General features: G+C 36.0%; 1 protein-coding gene across 1 annotated transcript in view; it reads left to right on the top strand.

The window, feature by feature from the left end:
* IL12RB2 (interleukin 12 receptor subunit beta 2) overlaps positions 1-20800 on the top strand; it is a 581203-nt gene that overhangs the window by 410954 nt on the left and 149449 nt on the right. The window contains exon 14 of the mRNA XM_044085599.1: positions 6757-6862. Within this exon, the coding sequence (XP_043941534.1) occupies positions 6757-6862 (106 nt within the window). The remainder of the gene's footprint in view (positions 1-6756; positions 6863-20800) is intronic.

The following is a 20800-nucleotide window of genomic DNA, read 5'->3' as shown; positions in this document are numbered from 1 at the left end:
AATTCTTCATGAGAATACTTAATTACAGTTGAACACTAAACAACAGGACAGATAAACAAAAACAAACAGAATACTAGAGAGCTCTGAATGAGGCTGCCATTCTTGCCGCTATTATATCGTCATTACGGATGATATTATAGCCAGGGGGTATAACTTCAGAGTCGTTTATGCTGGATTTAAGCCAAGTTTCAGTTACAGTGAGAACATCAGGCTTATGTTGGGTAATTCAGGCATGTAGTTCCACAATTTTATTTCTTATACTTCACAAATTTATTGCAGGAAAAATTAAATCACCAGGGATGAGGACTGGCTACTGTTGGGTTACAGACATGTGTAGAAGAGAAAATTATCTTTGTGTTCATTCTGATATGTGGGGCCAGGATTAGAGTATATATCTCCTCCTAGAAGGACTTTAGTGTATTGTAGAATTATGCATACTTGTTTTTTGGAGAGGATTCTTGCACTTAATTTTGTTTTGGTCTGAGCTGAAGTGCAATTAATCAGTCTATGTTTAGAATAAAGATGAGAGGCTATATTAAATAGGTTTGGTGCAATGAATGGAGAGTATAAAGAGGAAGTATGTATAGGTGGTTGGGACACAGTTGGAGAGATGTTGTGATATATTCTTGAGTTGTGGTAAGATGAAAGATGGCAGAGTAGGAGGAGGAAAATAGATGATAAGCTGTAGAGTAGCATAATTAGGTACAGGAAACAACATTTTATAGATGTCAGGTAGTGGAAACGTAGCAACAAAGGGAAACAAGAAACTACAGAGTAGTAGGAGAGTCAGTGATGGTGGATTCTGAAAACTGAAGAGGATAAGAAGAGAAGTGTTTTCTGTAAAAGAAGAGAGGTAGGATGTCTTGGTATCTTCTCTGGAATGTAAGGGATTGAGGGGTATTAAAGGCTACAGTAGAATAATGTTCCACTGAAGAAAGACAGGAGGATATAAATAATGGGAGAAGCAAGTCTAGAAGAAGTTAGGAAAACATAAGAGAAAGAAATAGTTTGAGTAAGAGCAGTAAGAGTAAATGTCATTGTCTATTAGGAAGTACAGAGTAAATGCTGACCAGCAGGAAGTCAGTGGAGGAGGATTTACAGACTACAAGGCTATTGTTTACAAACTAGGACACTGAACCACTTGTCTTCAGACTAGTCACTGTGCAGGCTAAAATACAGGCATCAAAAACTGGCTACCTAACACTTAGGGCAAAGGACAAAGTTTGTCCAAAATAAAACGTACTAACATTCATTGGCACATACATTGTTTTTATTTCAGTTACATCACAGCATTTCAGCGTTAACCTTAACTGACATTTCCTCTGCATTTTCTTTCCATGAATTAAGGCTATATTACCAAGCTCTGCAGCACTTCTTCAGTGTAGTGTATTCACTGTATTTTGGCACAGGTTGTGACTGAAAATGATACATGGACCAGCTCACTCAACTGGTTAGCAAACATACATTCATACACATACATACATACATACATACATACAAACATACATAAAAAGATGGTGACTAGAACAGGCTACTAACCAGACATGCTTTCTCAGCGTTCACAGAAGAGAGATATTTAGCAAAGCCAGGCAATACAAATGCTAAAGATAAGAGTGTTGATCCTAATCTTATTACAGAAATCAAAAGGACATAATGCAGTGGAGTCTGAAGGGATTCAAACATTTCTTAACATTTTTTCTGAACTTGTATCAACTAAACATTTTACCAAACCACAGGAAGAGGATAAGACTGTTAATAACTGGAATGAGACAGAGTAAAGGCCTCTTCATAATCATGAAATAAAAAGAGGATGGAATCATTTGACGTATATGCGTAACCTCACTCAAAGGCAAACGTTTAGAACTCTTGAAGGAAATAATTCTTGAGTATCTAGAAATCTTTGGGGCACAGGACCAAAGGCAATGTAGATTCATGACAGAAGATCAAATCAGACAAATACAGTAGAATTATGTGACTGAGTAAAAAGGGCATTAGAGCACAGGCTGGCCTGCTTTGACTTTAGCAAGGCATTATATATAAAAGATTAACAAAGAAATTAGACAAGACTAGAATAAGTCAGGGAGGAACTGTGGGTAAAATAGCAGCTAGTCAATAGACAACAGAAGACCGCTAACAATACAGTGTTCTGTATCAAGACTGATCCAAATGAAAGTATAGAAAAAATAATCTAGCAGAATTTATGGATCTGAAACACTTAGATGGAGATTAAATGTTTATGTCTGGTTTCAAATGACGCTTGTCCAGTTTACCAGTGTGTTCCTGAAGGAAAGAGCTTTCGAAACAGTAAAGAAATGTCTTGTGTGTGACCCTTGAAGGGCTGTAACTTATATACTCCACTGTTTAATGGGCTATCTTTACAACAGTCAAATCCTACAGCATACAGTAGATCTGTGCTCAGGAAAACTTTGGGAATTAACAGGCTGCTTCTTGCAAACAGCCTGTTTTACCAGATAGATTGCATCAACTCCATTAGTAAACACATTATCTTCAACTAGTCTTCTGGCTAAAAGAATTTATTTTTACTTTGTTTTCTTTACATATTTGCTAAATGGGTGTTCAGTAGAACACAAACTTATAACACAAACAAACAACAGAAATACAAAAAATATAAAGAGAGCAATAAAAAAAAAAAGAGAAGTAAAAAGAAGAGCAGTTGAAACTCAATAATTTTGACTCAACCAAAGCATCCATCAAGGCATTACAGCCAGAAAAGGTACAATCTATCTCTTCAAAGTTATGCTGGTCTGGTTTGGAAAAAATATTTCAGTTAAACTTTAAACTTTCTCAAGGGTAATTCTTGCCAGAGTGACATGCAAAAAGGCAGCAAGCTATACCTTCTGTTAAAGGGAATATTTTGCTTGAATGTTTGAAGTTTAACATGGTCCAGTACTGACCTGCTTCTGTTTATGGATCATCTGTGGGAGACCTGTGGCCAGACAGTATTTCTGTACAAGCACCCTAAAACTCCTGTCTAACAATCCCAATCCTAATAGTCTCCAGACCTTAGCAAAGCTTGTGATCTAACTGATCACTTCCTGCTCCTTCACTCCCTCCAAGAAATTGGGGTAATCTCAACATTGTCACCTGGTTCCAACATTTCTTACCAGTAGGGATTTCAGAGTCAAATATGGCCAATCCCTATCACTGCCAGCACCCCCTACCAGAGGAGTGCCCGAGGGATCCATACTCACCCCTCTTTTGTTTTCGGTCTGCATTAACGAGCTGCCATCTGATCTCCCTAACCTTCATATTACTCTTTATGCAGATGACATCGTTATTCTTTGATCTAGTCCCTCACATTTAACTACTAAAACCCAGCTTCACTCAGATCTTCACTCCCTCATTTCTTAGCTAAACACCCAAAAGCTACTCCTAAACTTCTCTAAAATAAAAAGCATGATATTTGGAACATCACAAAAGCTGAAAAAGTCTCCTAAAATCTCAACATTGCAAATCTTAACAGTTGCCCAACAGAAACAATGGTATCCTTTAAATACTGAGGTTTATGGTTAGACCAGTCACTTAAATTCCAAAGCCATATTTTAAGCATTGGGAAAAAAGATCAGTTCTCTTTTATGCTGGTCTTGGAAAATATTTCCCTTTCTTTCCAGACCAGCTACAGCTGTAGTAGGCAAATGAGTTCTCCTTGCTCAACAGCTTGTGTGGCTCAAAGGGCTGGGGCAGTTAGTCTGTGTGATGGTGTTCATGGTTCTAATCTAGATATCCACTTCTTCACAAGTCTTGTTCATGGGACAGATGTGTGTCCCAGAGACTCCCCCATCTATGGAATAGACTCCCTCTCCACATCAAGCAGAGTACTTCTTTACCCTTTTTTAAGAGCAACCTGGATAACTGGATGGAAAACAGAAAATATACCCTGGGATTCTACTGTGTCCCTGGTGGACAGGGGCATTGTGTGCTGTTTTGTCTAAACATGGGCTAAACTCTTGGTTAGGCTTATAAGGGTCTCAAAGCCAATAGCCTAGTAGTCCCCTATGATCCTATGAATATGGGCTCCCCATCACAGCCACGCCTATAAAAAAGATCCATTCAAAACAAAATCTGCCAGTTCATTTCTAGTTCCTTACCTCAGGAACACCACTGCATCACCTTCTCCAAGGCCAAATGACTACCAGTCTCCTATGGAGTTGAACTACTCATAGGTTCTGTTGCTTTCAAACTACTTCAACCAAGTGCGTGTCATCCTCTTGCAGCCAAACTCCATAATAAAACCACCCCTACAACCTCCACAAGCACTCCCAGTTAACTCTAACTCCAGATACCCTTTCTTGCACCCAAACTCTGGCAATCCCCCAAACTTCACCTTAAAGAAGTCACCTCTTTCCCCACCTTCAAAGTTCAGCTCAGATACCTTCATCAAAAATCTGAATTCAAGTGCTTTTCTACTGGACATGTAACCTAACTCCCTCCTCTCATGCATCACTTCTACTTTGATCCTCTGTTCTAAGCTGCGGCTTCCCTCTCATATTTACTATTAAAAGTAATTCACATTTGATTTTCTACTCTGCTAATATTATTTACATATTGTATAAATTCTCCATGGGATTATCTAAGTCTGTGATTACAGTGTGTTTTTAAAGTTGTTCTATTTTCTTTTTTGTGAATCTCTTCACCCAGGCTTTACCAGCAAATGGTATATATTGATCAGTGTACTACCCCGATAAACAAACTAAAATAAATAAACATACCTAGTTTTTATCTCTCAATGAAGTGATACTATATCTGCAGTGATGTTATAAAAACAAACGTCAGTATCAGTTCCTATATTTACCTAAAACCTGCAGACCTTTTTACTCATATTATGAAGACCTTATCTCAGTTACATCTGATCAATATTTACTTTCATTTTGCATAATTTCCATCATGACAGTTTGGACTTTTTGTCACTATACTTTGACCAGTTTAATAGAATGAGAGTTTATAAATATATATATATATATATATATATATATATATATATATATATGCATATATATATATATATATATATATATATGTATATATAAAGAGAGAGAGAGGGTATAAGGAACAGTATCTTGCTGGTAACAATAATGTGTCTTGACTGCTATATGAATAAATAAACTAAATAGTGGTTCCTTAAATGAAAAACTGCTTAGCTGTCCTTATACATAAAACCTCAAATTTAGTATACATCCCAATAAAACCATGAGAAAAATGTAATGCAGTATTCAGCATAACCATTACAAAAGCAGAACCCAGGGCAGCATCACAAAATATCTATAATGTGTATAGCCTTCATGATGCAATAAACCACAACTAATTAAATTAATGAACATGTTGACTATGTACTCATCTAGTTAGATCTTATTTATAATAGGTGACTCTTCTGTGCTTCAGCTCAGCCTCTTGATATAAAAAAAATACATTTTAAAAAAAGTGCAATGGACTGCTGAATGACAGGTCGTCAAGGTAAATCAGTTTAATTCTGAGGGTAGTTTAACAGCTCTTCACCTTCATTCCTTAAAATGCAGAATATATTCAGATGATGTATGCACTTGTTCCATAAAGCCTCAATTTACAGGTTCTCTCTCATTCTGTTTGGAAGCAAAGCTTTTGTATACACAGTAAGCACATGTTGTTTCAGTAAATGATGTCACTAACAGCTATGACTTCTTCACTAAAAGAACATCAAGGGCATAGAATAAATTTCTATGTACATAAGAGACAGCAAAACATTTAAACATATATGGCCAATATTGACTCGTGGTATTCAGAAAAGTTTCAAATGATTTGAGGCAATGTTGAGCTCAAAATTAACATTTTATTTTGTAATGCTTTCTCCCTTCTGTATCTGCCAGAGAACACCCTTCCCCCATCTGTTTGAATCTATTCACTCTTAATTCAGGGGGGTTCTACTTACAGTGAGTGCCAACAGGAGGAAACTATAATTCCGAAGCCATACAGGAGTTTGTACAACTAGCTATGCCTAAGTATCTGCCTGCAACCAAGAAAGGGTGACTTTGTCCCAACAGCCTTAGGATTTGGCTTCATTCTTCCCCCATAGTGGGACTATTCATAATTCAAGACAGAGCCTAACTCTCCTTAGGCCAAAGGTGAAATAGCATTCCTCCCTCCCTGTCAGACCACATAATTCATAATGGCGGTTATGGGAGATTTTTTTTTTATTTTTCTGTCCGTAACTCCATCTTCTGGTGGCTGACATGAGGACCTACATCATTGCAACGGCTTCCTACATTCACATCTACTACCATCACTGACATGAGAGGACCAGCCCACATTCTTGGTTTCTGGCTGCATCTTCATCACCTGCAAGCCTCTACTTGCTGGTGATGATCAACCAGACCACCCCTACCACTGCCATCCCCCATGATGAACAAGCCAACATCAGCTAGTCACTCCCAACCTCCGTCATCCAGCTTGTCTGGGACCTAAGCTGATATCTGAACTCAGCTCATCTTGATCATAATTAGTGCTGTATCCCTCTATGCCACAGAAACAAGATACAAAATGAGCATTTGTCTTAAATTTGTACATTGCCTAAGAATCTGTGAATGTTTTTTCTATATTTTCTACAGTAGCTGTCAAGCTGCCACAAATGACATTGAAAAGAATTCCAATATTTTAGCACATACAGAAAACCAACACAGAATATTATGAAGATGAATGCCTTTACACAGATCTGTTTGCTCAGTGACATTTTGCATCTCTGACTGTACCTTCCATCTCTTACAGAGCCTGCAGATATATTTGAGGACTATCTGAAAGTGGCAGTGATTGCTACATTTATGTCTGCCGTGTTATTAGCCTGTATATGCTTTATGCAGTCACTGAGAGAAAGGTAAAGTATCAAAAATACATAAAAAAGCCTATTTAGAATATTCCAGATATGATAAATGCTTGTTATATATGTTTGGGTGTCATAACAGTCAAGCTTTTCACACAAACACTAATGCTAACAAACATCCTAAAGGCTCCTTGTATGTGTTTGGTTGCTGTAATGATGTTAATTCAGACTTAAAATGACTGGAAGATAAGCTACAAAAAGAATCAATTAAGGTCTATCATTTAAAACCATTTTACTGAATTGATTGTTGAAGATTTCTATGGCTATACATGTTTTCCAAAGTTTTACACATTTATAATTAGTACGTTTTTAAATTGTAGTCTTGGACAAATACACTTTCTAATTTCTTTAGGTTACACATATAAGAATATTTGGGGGAGAACAGAAAAACAAGCAAATGCTAGCACTGAATGGTTAGCTGTTAGCTGTACTCTGTGCAGCTGTTAAACTGCACTTTCAGATATTCATCTATTGGGAGAAAAAACAGGAAGACTATATGGGATGATAAATCAGCAAGCAAAGGAGAGTAGTATTGCTGGAACTGAATTCATCTTCAAGTAATGGTGAGTACCTTCACAAAGTGGAACCTGTTTTTCACAAAATCTTACCAAGACGACACTGATATTTTATATAGCATATGTCATGGACAGAAGTAGGTTAAAATTAAAAACAGATAGCTGGGTGCACACGACCCAGGATAAAAAAGTGCCCAGTCCTGCTAAGTGCACTGGTACAAGAAATGGAAAAAAATGACAGTGTAGAATCCTCAAGACATGGAAACATTCCCACAATGCACAATGGAACTAGACCAGTCTCAGGGGGTAGGATGGCCACACCCCTGTTGTAGAGGAAGTAGTATTTCACAAAAACTGAAAGATGATAGAGTGGACTATTGAGGATAAGAAAAAACTTATGTATTGTTATTATTATGCAAGAAGACTAGACTTTCTGGACAGAAGATACACAAAAAGATTAAGAGAGACATCAGAGGAAAGAAAAATGCTTCCACAAGAAAAACTGCCATAGCTTCAAACGCAAATTTGTGTTAATTAATACAACAGATTTATGAAAAACATTATATAGACCAAGAAACCTTGGGACATTTGGAATAAGAAGTGACTGAGGAAGTGTGAAAATATAAAGAACAAAATCTAGAGATTTTTGAAAGGTATAAAAAAGAAATATGGACATGGGAAAAATAGAGAGCTGATATGGTACAATATATATGCAAAATGGAAAGCCAAATTAATCAATACAAAAAAGCAACACCAAAGATAGTCAAAGAGAAATACAGGCAAAGGCATCCAGATATGGAAAATTTCACAATATAAAAAATAAGATCACAAGGAGCGAACACAGAACAGAAGATTAGTAAAGTATGAGTTAAAAAAATAGAAGCAGAAGTTATAGAATACCTGCAAAGTGAACTTTTTAGTGTACAAACTCTAAAACAGGTTATCTCACAGCATGATGGAACAATGAGTATCCCAAGTAATGAAAAACAGGTGGAGGAGAAGACATCTGAAGAGGAAATATGGACATGGGGAAAAAAGATTTAATATGGTGCAATATTTATGCAAAGGAGAAAGCAAAACTAATCACTACAAAAAGAGCAGCGCCAAAGATATTTGCAGAGAAATACAGGCAAAGGTATCCAGCTATGGAAAATTTTACAATACAAAAAATAAGAAAACAAACAGGAAAAGTAGAAAAGAGGATTAATAATGGAGAAGAGTTAAAGAGACATAAACTGAGTTTATGCATTACCTGCAAAGTGAAGGATTTAGTGTAGAAAATCTAACTCTGATAACACCACAGCAGGAGAGAGCAATGGATCCCCAAATTAAGGAGAAACCAGTTGAGCAGGAAACATCTAATCAGTTGCCATATGTAGATACTTTGGAGCCTTCCACAGAAAACCAGTACAAAGGTTTATTTGGAGTTGCACGGCAAGGGAAGGGAGAGGAAACTGTGGCAACTCTGACATAGTCAATGTTATGGAGTGATAGGCCAGTGAGTTCCTATATAAAAGAGCAACGAATGACACAGGATGAAAGTGAAGAGAATGTGGCACAGGAAGATGCTGTGGAACTTTCTGTAGAATGCATGCAGGAAATGGAGAACAAAGAAAGGACCCTCAGTTTAGAAGAAATTGCTCTAAGAGAAGAGTTGCTTGAGTTAGTAGAGATGGACAGACATATTAAGATCAATGAAAGAAATGGACTAGAAAAAGTCAATAAAACCCAAAACATTAGAAGTGTGATAAATAAATACAGTAATCAGAACTGTTCATAGAAATGTATGCAATATAACAGAAATAAATATGATATATTACTGTGTGGCTATAGTAATAACAAAGTCTTCCCACAAAAAAACAGGGCAGTAAGGGAAAGGAAGAGGAGAAATCAAATGCCATCATGGAAGTATTTATTATAAAGAACTATATAGCAATTAAGACAAGAAGTGTCACTGGTAAAAGAATACAGAAGAGGGAACAGGCTAACAAAAATACTCAGAAAGATAGATGTGATAAAGCAATGCTCAGTATTAGAGCAGATCAGGATCTATCATACACTATCACAAATAATAAACTAAAAATATCAGCACAGGGAAAAGATTTAGAAAATAGCAGATAAATATAAAGGAAAAGTATAAAATAAGCAATGTATTGATGACCCAAAAAAGTTTTTAGAGAATTGGGAAACAAGGCAAAAAGAACTGAAACACCACAAAAAATGAAGAAATAGACATTTTGAAGAAATATCTGTGAAGATCCTGTGGAACATAACAAAGTTGCTGAATGGACAGAAGAAGTAAAAGAAAGAATAAGAAGTTCAAATGTACAGAATACAAAATGGGATAAAGTAACGGCCAGAGAGAGTGAAACAAAGTTAAGAAAAGTTCCTAATTGAAAAACCCAGGCACATATGCAGTACCTAACTTATAGCTAAAAGTAGTAACATTGTTACATGAAGATTTAGCCATGAGTAAGAACTATTTATATGCACACCCCGAGCACCCCAAACTGGTTAACAACAGAAAAACAATACTCCTACTTAAGACTGAACCTGCAAGCTATCCTAAAAGCTATAGACCGGTAACTTGCCTTCTGACAATGTATAAACTATACCCTGGAATTGATGCTAACAGAGTTTATAGTAATTTAGAAGAAAACTCAGTCATGGCAACAGAACAAAGGGGTAACAAAAGAAAGTCATACGGAACAAATGATCATTTGTCGTTAAATAAAGTCATAAAGGAGAACTGTAAAAATGGGAAGAATCTAAGTATGGCATGGATAGACTACAAAAAAGCATTTGACAGTATCCACATTCATGGATAAAAGAGTTCTTAAAACTATATGACACACCCAACACTAAGTGATTATATTACAGCAATCATGCGACAGTGGCAAACTGCTTTTCAGTCAAGCTATGATAAAGGGCAAATTATTATTCCAGGGGTAAAAAATTAAAGGGTGATATTCCAGGGTGACTCTTTGTCACCGCTGCTCTTTTCTCTTGTTCTTAACCCATTAAGCTGTCTACTTAACAGATTAGGTCATGGCTACAATTTGGCTCCCAGAAAACAACAAAGTGTAAAGACTTCTCATCTTCTTTTAGTTCATGATTTAAAACTGCATAGTTCATCAGATGAGGAACTGAAAGCACAATTGCAAGTGATCAAAACTTTTGCAGATGATACAAGAATGTAAGTTGGTCTTGATAAATGTGCAAAAGCGACCTTTAAAGCAGGAATGCTGCTGCATCAAGAAAACATCAGCCTGGGACAGGAATGTGGTATAAAAGAACTTGAGCAAGAGGGAGTGTATAAATATTTGGGAATTGATGAAGGAATATTTTAGAAGACTAAAATTAATACTGAAAAATGCATTGACATCTAAAAGCAAAGTCCAAGTATAAACCAATTTACCCTTCCTGTCCTGACGTAGTTTTGGAGTTTTTTACTGGCTCAGTTGAACAGTAAAACAAGAAGGATGCTTCAAGCTCATCAAATGATTTATAAAACTCAGTGTATACCATGATTATATATTCCCTGTTCTGAAGGAAGTGTGGGCCTCTTCAAAATTGATTACATGTATAGATCTGCAATTGTAGGACTGCATGCATATCTGCTGACCTCACAAGACCCAAATGTAGTGAAAGTTTTAAAATATGAGGAGAATAAGCCTAAGATGACTTCCCTGCTTAGTTTAGCAGAAGCATATCAGTGTCAAGAGGAAATGGAATTCCAACCAGAAGTAGATAAAAAAACAGGCAGCAATTGAATGTGCCAAAAAAAAAACAAACAAAAGAAAGAATATAAGGTGAAGGATCAGATGAGAAGGCAAGAAATGGGAAAATGCATAAATATAGTTGCATGTACAGAAAACTCTTGGAACAACCTCATGTTGATCAGTATTGAATGCAGGAATGGTTAAGCAGCAGTGACTTTAAACCAAAAAAATGAAAGGTTAATATTGGCAGCCCAAGATAGTGGACTACATACATGTTGGTTTACACAGTCCATTGAAGATGTGGGAGAAACAGTCAAATGTAGGTTTTATAAAACAGAATTGGAAACAGTCATCCATCTTCTTGCTGGTTGTGATATACTAATGGCAGAAGGACTGTATACTGAAAAGCATAATAATGTGGAAAGACTTTTGCATGGGGGATTGTGCAAACATTATAATACTGAAGTAGCTAAAAAACATTGGAAACATGAGCCACAAAGCATTTTAGAAAATGATGAAGTTTATATCACATGGGATCACCCTTTACCAACAGTTCAAAAAATAGATGTGAGAAAACCAGATATAGTAGTCCATGAAAAGAAAACAAAAGTAACATTGGTTATTGAAATTGCTACACCCACTGACTACAGTGTTTTATGCACAGAGAGACACAAAGTCTAACTGCATGCAGAAATGAGGGCAATGTGGAGGAAGGATACCTAGACAGATCCAATAGTAGTAGTAGGAGCAATTGTTCTTTAAAAAAATAATTTACAACCATACTTAGATATGTTACTGATACATGTAACTCCATATGAATTGCAGGAGGAGTCATTACTGGGCACATTATGGGTACTCTGAAGAGCACTTGTGGGTAACATCAAAGGTTGAAACAATACTAATTTCATGAACTTTAATCATACCTTGACTTAGGAATGGGGTCCATTCCCATTATGATATTAGAAACCCAAAAGACTTGGAGAAATTAAAAAGTTATCACATTTCAGATATTAGCATTTGTTTGGGGTTATTATAAACAAATTATACAGGGAATAATAATAATAATAATAATAATAATAACAACAATAAATATTCAGTCTGTGAACTGGCCATTAGTTATGTTGGAAGCTACATGTCAAAATAAAAAGCTGTAGTATCCTAATTTTGGAAGTTGTCAATCATTTTAGCAATGTCAGCCACCAGGCCACCAGCTTCAAGAGTCAAGTTCTGGTATATTTGGACTTCCCACTATCAAGGAATGATAAAAACACTTGCCAGTGCCAACTCACAGGTTACATTAGGGAATGGTTACACCAAATTGAGAAGAATTTGGAGGAAAAGAAAGAAAGAAAGCATGGAAACTGATATTATAGTTAAGGATCTGGGAACCTATGTGGACAATTGATCACCACATATCCACTGTTGTAAAAAGGTCCTTTTTCATTGCACAGCTTAAACCTAAAGGTATGGCATCCAGATCCAGGGATATAATCATTCCACTGTACTCAGCACTCATTAGGCTGATCATGAAGCATAATGTCCATTTAGGTATGTACCTGTCCAAACACTTGTCAGAACTGGAATGACCACAATGCATTCTCACTAAAAAAAGTGAAAGGCATAAATCATAAAAAACTATGCAGACTGTCTCAAAGCCTCATCTCTCTTTTCAGTATCATACAGGCTACTGATAGGTGACCTCTGCCTTACATATAGAGCTTCAACAGACCCTATTCTGTCAAACCTATTACATATTCATAAGTCCAATAGTATCGTTAACAGGTCTATATTAAAACATTGAAAGTTCATTATTTCAAATGTTCTAACATCGAACCCTATTCAGCAAATGTTGAAATAGCAAAACACAGATAACCAAATTTTTTCCTAGGGAAAGAATTTGGTTGTCCGTTTCTGTTGTTTTGCTATTTTCAGCGCTGTGGTGGAAAGTTACTGGTCGGGTTCAGGTAAGTGTGCGATTGAGTGTGGGCTAGGTGAGTTAGGGTTAGGGTGCGAGGGAGGTGTGTGTGCTGTTGTTTGGACGTGAGGGTTAGGGTGGGTTAGGTGAGTTAGTGTTAGGGCATGGGTGAGGTGAGTGTGCGATAGTGATGGATCCTAGGGTTAGAGTTTGGGTTAAGGTAAGTGGATAGTTAGTGGTGTTTGTACAGTTTAGTGTAGGGTTAGATGCAAGATTTTGGGTGTATGTGTGTGGATTGCTGTTTGTTTGGTATGCTTGTATTGCATGTATGTATTTTGGAAAAGCAAATTTTTTTCCCTAGGAAAAAATTTGCTCTTTTGAATGTTCAATGCTGTCAGCGTTCGCTGAATAGGGTTCGATGTTAGAACATTCGAAATAATGAACTTTTGATGTTCTAATATAGACCCATCATAAACACCCATTCAAGGGATCTCAAGCTCTTTTGCAACATAAATAGAACATGTTGGAGGGATATGTTTATATCACAAAGAATACCACTTTTATGGCACTGTCTTCCACTACACATAAAGCCAGTAGCATAGCTAGTGCTGGGTGAAAGTGGCACCTGCCCTGGGCAAAAATTGTTAAAGGGTATGATCTGTTTGGCCGTCTATCATCCTGATCGTTCTTAGTTCAATCACAGCTTTTAAAAGCCGGTATTGCATTTGCGGTCAAATCTAGCACTCCATTTGTGGTCTAACTACAGCAACTGCTTGCTACACTGTAGCAAGTAGTTTGCAACAGTTTAAATGTAAAAAAAATATATTTTTATTTCCTTCACTAAAACTTAAGTGCCACAGAGAACATAAACTGTAGCAACTACTTGTTATATTTGAAGCAAACAGTTCATTACAGTTTAAATGTAACAAAAAAATAGAATTTGTTTTAACTAAAATCTGAGTACCCTAGTATTATGTGCAGGTATAAACTGTAGCAACTGGTTGCTACAGTTTAAATGTAAAAAAAATCATTTTTTTCTGAGTGCCATAGCACTCCATGTAGCTTATAAACTGCAGCAACTGTCTACATTTCTAGCAAACAATCTGCAACAATTTAAATGTAAATAATATCTTTTTTTTATTAACTAAAAATAGAGTGATGCAGCACTATGTACAGATATAAAGTATAGCAACTGTTTCTTACATTTTAAAAGAAAAATAATTCATTTTTTTTATTATTACTATTTCTTTACTGCAATATAAGGAAGGAAGTTGGGGGACAGGACATAGTAACAGGACCTGAATGGTGGGTGCAGGAGGGGTGGTTCCTGTATTACAACTCCTGGTTGGTGTGGCAGTAAAAGGAATGGAATTGTTTTGAGCACTTGAAGAACTTGGGTGTGGTGGTATATGGTACAGACTGGGTATTGGCTGCAGGAAGGATTCTGTTAAGCTTTTTTTGTTTGTTTGTTTCTATGTTTGTTTGTTTGCTTGTTTGTTTGTTTGTTGTGTTTGCTCTGCACATGAAGAGCTGAGGGGGTAGGGCATTGGTTTGTGAGACTGGCACAGGGCACTACATGAGTCAGCTTTGCTTCTGTATAAAGCAAAGTAATTCTCTTACTCTGTTCAAATGTAATTTGGAATGAATAGATGGGAAAACAAAAATTCATCCCTGCTTTAGCACCCCTGTCCCTCGTAAATAAGAGAAACATGTAAATGTCCCAAAATAACCTTGTTTGGGCTATCTCTGTGTTATTTGTATGCCAAACTTAAGAGCTAAAAACTACCATGCAAATATAGGGCTAGTCTTAAGATCCTCACAGATCAATAGCCAATTGAGTATCTACAAGCTTATGGAATAACAGACAGTGTAGACAAAGTATCAAACAACTTAGTGCAGCAATGGACATGATTCACTACAACATATGTCTGAACTCACAAATAAACATAATAAAATGTGTAAGAAATATAAATAGTATATCCACAGGTAGTTTCTATTTTTTCAGTCAAGATATTTTATCCATTGGTGTAGCACAGGTATAAATATTGTGTATATTGCATTATTTTTCTAAATACAAAACTTCCTTCAAGTTGTACATTTCATTTGTAAAGTTATGAGCATGTTCACTGTCATGCAAAGCTTCAAAACCTAAAAGAAAACTATAATTCACTTATAGCTCTGTCAAAGAAAACAGCAGATACTGTTACCAACATATCTATTTCTGCTTAAAACATCTTGAGTGGAAGAAGCACTTGGCTAGTTGTGCGGTTTCAAATAAACAGAATCTTGAAAAGGACTGGATGGAAGGTTTCATCATGCAAATATACATGACTATCTGATTTATAATAAATGGGGAGTAGAGCACATACGAATCTTAAACAGTATATATTATGTGCTCTAATTTCAGGTCATATCTTGTAGCTTGTAGCCTTTTGTGTTTTCCTTTACAATAGTAAGTAAGACTATCTGTACAGTTTTAGCATGCCTGATGAATGTACTAAGGTTTATTCACTGTATCTTTTCACATCTGGGCATCTGAACTGATACTTGTAGTCCCTCTTCAGCCGTGATATGCATGGATCTCATATCAGCGAGCTGAGATACATGTATGGGCCATTATTTATGAATTTTTCATTCATATGATCGCAAGCAAATATCTTAGGGTACAGTCATACAAGTTACTGTAATGTGTGTGTGTGTGTGTGTGTGTTTGTGTGTGTGTGTGTGTGTGTGTGTGTGTGTGTGTGTGTGTGTGTGTGTGTGTGTGTGTGTGTGTGTGTGTGTGTGTGTGTGTCTGTGTAGCATGTGGGTCAAAGATCAAAGTATTAGCAATGTGTAGTGGGAAGAATGAAGTAATAACTCAGATGAGGAGAAAGGATAAAGTTGTTTGTCGCTGTGAATTTGTAACTAGAGATGCTAAGAGAGAGAGCGAGAGAGAATATGAGAATAATTTGAATATCTTCTTTTGAGTTGGGGGGCTTCTGGTCTTTTTTCAACTTATTCTTAATTCTATGATGTTTGAGCAGCTGGGTGTGTGATAAAACATGATAAATTACAACTGCTGTAAAACTTTATTCCTATAAATACTGAAAAATGAAATGTTTACATTGTAGCCAAGTGACTGTTTTGACAAACAGAGAGGGACTGTGGGTATCAAAGAATTTTTATAAGTATAAAGTCCACATTTTAACCATAGTGTGAGCTTTTTTTGTGGTTGTTAGTAAATGTGGCACATTTTACCCATCTGGTCCACATTTTGAAGATGAAATGCTGGCTAGCTCTATAGTTCCTTTAATTCTTTTGCTTCTTCGTATTATGGATGGTATGGTATAGTCATGATATTGCAAGTCTGGCCTTACCTGTACTGCTTGATAGCTTGATGCTGATTGGAGTTGATTGTGTTTTTTTTTTTGGGGGGGGGGTAGGGGTTGCTTGGTTTGCCTATCTGGGATCTTAGAGTTTGCAACTTAAGTTGTTTTTTCTGAGAGTCTCTAATGTTTGAAGACCTGAGTATGTGGTAAAATGGCTTTCCATTGCCACGTGTCACTCTGTTCTTTTCACTTCACTATTTTTTCACAACACATCCTTATATACTCAGGTCTATATTATGTTGTCGAAAGGGCTAGTCATCGAAAGCCCTTTCATCAACACTTAAAACACTGAAGTTCCAAAACTTTGAATGGCCACATAACTGAATTTTTTCCTATGGGAAAAATCACTTGGCCAACAACAAGAACACAAACTGCCACACCCTACGAAGTGGGGGGCTTTGATCTCCACACACCCCCCCTAACTAAATATACCAACTCCGAGATCACACTACAGTGGAGGAAAGGGAAAATTCCCGATGACGGCCAAGTGATTTTTTTCCCCTGGGAAAAAAATTGCTTATGTGGCTGTTAGAAGTTTTGGTAGTTCTGTGTTTACATGTTGATGAAAGGGCATTCGATGAACAGCCCTTTCAACAATGGAAATGTAACCCATGTACTCTACCATCCTTCATTCTCCTCCTCCTCTCACCTATAACACTCACTGTGACTTGCCAACATTTGTTTTCTTTTTTCTCCTTCTCTGACAGTATTTATTTCACTTATCTTTCCTGCTTTTTCTCTTTTTTTACCTTTCTCACCTCACCCCCTCTTTTCCTACTGTCTGCCTACCATATTGTATCTCAGTTATCTTTCAATAGTTTATATACTATTAGGAATCTTCTTTTTCTTCTTCTTTCGACTTTTCCTGGTTAGGGGTCACCACAGTGGATCACCTGTCCACTCATGATTGGCAGTGAAGTTTTACAGTGTTGAGTTGCCAGCCCGGCACCTAACCTTCCACAGAAGGCACACACAGGCATGCACTCACGCTTAGGGCCAATTTAGAGTGTCCAATCCACCTACAGCATGTCTTTGGTATGTGGGAGGAAACCGGAGTACCTGGAGGAAACCCACACGACCACAGGGAGGACATGCAGACTCCGCACAGAAGGTACCCCAGCTGAGGATCGAACCGGAGAACCTCTTGCTGTGAGGTGGCAATGCTAACCGCTGTACCACCGCGGCCGCCTTTTAATTTTTCACCTCATTATTTATACTCCTCACATTTTTTCCTTGTAACTTAGTATAATTATGGCTTCATCATTTTTGTATTTTAAGAATTTATCACAAAATGTCATCATATTGTATTGTTTTAAAACTGTATCATATGGCATTATATAATAAATATTTCTTTTATTTTTTTACACTTTGTACAATTTTCTTTCATGACATGTCATGGTTTTGTAACTCAGAACAAGTACAATATTTAATTGTAAATTTTGTTTTTGTAATGGAGCTTGTGCCCTTGGGCCTTCACTGAAAAAAGGGTCTTTTTATCCTCACTTGGGCTAATCCAGTTAATACCAATAAATAAATAAAGTTAAGATTTTAACCATGCTGCCAGCTCCCTCTGTAGTTGATAGTATATGTTCCATATTTGCCCATTTTTTCCACCTTATGAGAGGTAGTATAGTGTTTCGTACTTTAAAGATTGAAAGTTGACTATGACTGCAATTTCTTTAACATTTGCTTGTTTGTGCTATGGATGCTATGTTAATGTCACACCATAGTAAACTGTTTGCAAAAGAAAAGGCCTCAGCTTCAGAATTTAATTTCATGTAGTTTTAATTATCTCAGTCATTAAGACTTGTTTTTCTTTCGGCTTTCCCCGGGTAGGGGTCGCCACAGTGGAACTCCGGTCCGCTAATGACTGCCAGTAGATTTTTATGGTGCCGAGGTGCCAGCTCGATGACCAATCTTCAATGAACGCATGCCCATTTACACATGTCTTTCGAACACCACTCAACCACGGGGAAGACATGCAGATTCCACACAGAAGGCGCTCCAGCCAAGAATCGAACGGGAGAACCTCTTGCTGTGAGGCGACAACACTACCACTGTACCAACGTGATCTATCTCAGTCATTAAGACTACAAATTCTTAAAGTGTTCTGAAGACTTGTTCATAGACAGTTATACGAACATTGAGAAAATCATAACTGCATGATTTAAAACTCCACACATCCAAAAAATATTCAAATCGTGGAATGGTGTTTTGTGACCAGACATCTCATTTTGAGTGATACCCATACCACTTAACTGTCCCTATTTTCACAGAATGTCTCTAATTTTGCTTCAGATGTTTGCACTGTCCCTTATAATATTTTGATTTTCTGGTAACTTACTCATGATGTAGTTAGTAATGCCAGTCATTAGCATTTTATACATCTTAATGTTAAAAAATGAATATTGACATAACACATGTTGCTGTATTAAAATTGCTGTGCATTAAAGTAATATTAAAAAATGGTTTTGCTTTTAACCCCTTCCCATTATTTTTTACTCTTGATCAAATAAGTTGAGAGGTATTATGCTACCCCAAAAGATTCAGATCAAGATTATTTCTTTTGGTGATATTTCATCAAACCATAAATAGTGTACTAGGTAGTGTATGCTGTTGAATTTGCTGGTACAGTTTTTGTCTTTATCAGTGCTGTTCTCCTTGGAGGGGGCTTGAAAACTAAGTTGTGTTTATTTGCAGTCTCAGCTGCTTAACTGGTAGCACATTCATCTTTTGTGTAGAAGGCCGTGGGTTCTATTCACACGTCAGATACTTGGATTAATTTTCCAACAGACACTGCAGTTAAGGGGTTTGATTCACGCCTGGGTGTGTTGTCATTTGTATGAAATGTCAAACCAAAGTTCCATCTACTTGAGTCAATGGTTGCTCAGGTAGATGTAAAAGATCCTGTGACACTTATGAAAAAGAGTAGGATTGTATACAATACTATTTACAAACTTACATTTTGACATGTTCACAAATTTATACGGTGTGCAAATTCCCATTTCTTTACATTATTGTCATACAATCATGCAATTATAGATATCTTGCTTTTCATTATTATGTTAAACCTTCATTATGTCATTTGAATCCCACTCCTTTTTCCACAACCACCATCTAATTTTTCTTAAAATTACTGCTAGTCTCTATTTACCATTAAACATGATTTCATTTAGCCTTTTATTCCAAATGGTCCACAAAATTTAATTTTTTTATCTATTTTAGTAACATATTCTTTATTGTTATGGCTATAAGAACCATACATAATCGTATCTGTATTTATTTCATTCACCTCCTTTATATTTGCAAAGAAAATTTTTTATACAATTTTCCCACAATTTTGCAACCCTCATATATTGTAAGAAAACATGTTCTGTAGCTTCTTCATTACCACAATATATACAAATTTTTTCACTGATTTTTTTATATGGCATATTTCTCTTTACTGGTAATTTATAATCACTAAACTCCACAAAAAGTGTTGACATTCTATTTGCTTATTACACCATGTTTTTCATATTTTTATAGCTTTAACTTTTTCATTCACTAGCTCAGACAAAGGATTAACATAATAATATTGTATTATGATATTTTTATATCACACTTTCCTCTCATTTTTAATTTTACTTTTTATTTTTCATAAAATATTTTTTTATCTTGACAATATCTCATTATTTCATTTAAATATGTTTGTCCTTTTTTGAAAATGTTATCCTATCCTAATGCCACTTATATTTGTACTTTAGTAAATGTACTACTAACTTTTCATTTTTATCATTTATACAAAACAAAACTTTATACAAATTCAAAGAAGCAGCATAAACAATTGAGTTTATTAATCCTAAACCTCCATCTTCCTTGGCCACTATCTTCACTGGATTCTATCTTTGAACCTCATATAAAAGAAAAAAAAATACTTGCACTGTATCTTTTTCATACATTATTGGTAACATATAGACACAAGATAAATATGCAGTCTTTCCTAGTATAACTGAATTAACCAAATAAACTTTTCTATTAAATGATAGTTTGGATGTTTTCCAAAACCAACAAAGCTCTTTTATTTCATCTAGTGTCTTATTCCTTTGTTTCTCACTTACATTTTTACCCCCAAATTGTATTCCTAACACAGAGATTGAGAAAAATACTCCCCTATCTTTATTATATCACCCAGTAATATACTTTTTACTTTATTTAAAGACATGTGTATTATATTTAAACATTGATGTATATAACATATAACTTCTTTTATCCAGACTTTGTTTCTCATAATCAGTATAATATCATCTGCATAAGTAAACATGATTTGAATTTTTATCCCTTCATTAAGTAAAACATCCCATGCACAAATTTACGTCTGTAACTAATACATTCATAACTAATGCAAATAATAAGCTACTCATAGGACA

The sequence above is a fragment of the Protopterus annectens genome, chromosome 10.part0 (genome assembly GCF_019279795.1).
Source record: "Protopterus annectens isolate FY-2018-M chromosome 10.part0, PAN1.0, whole genome shotgun sequence".
Taxonomy (NCBI): Eukaryota; Metazoa; Chordata; order Ceratodontiformes; family Protopteridae; genus Protopterus; species Protopterus annectens.
The sequence above is the reverse complement of the archived record's forward strand: the minus strand, read 5'-3'. Positions and strand labels throughout refer to the sequence as shown.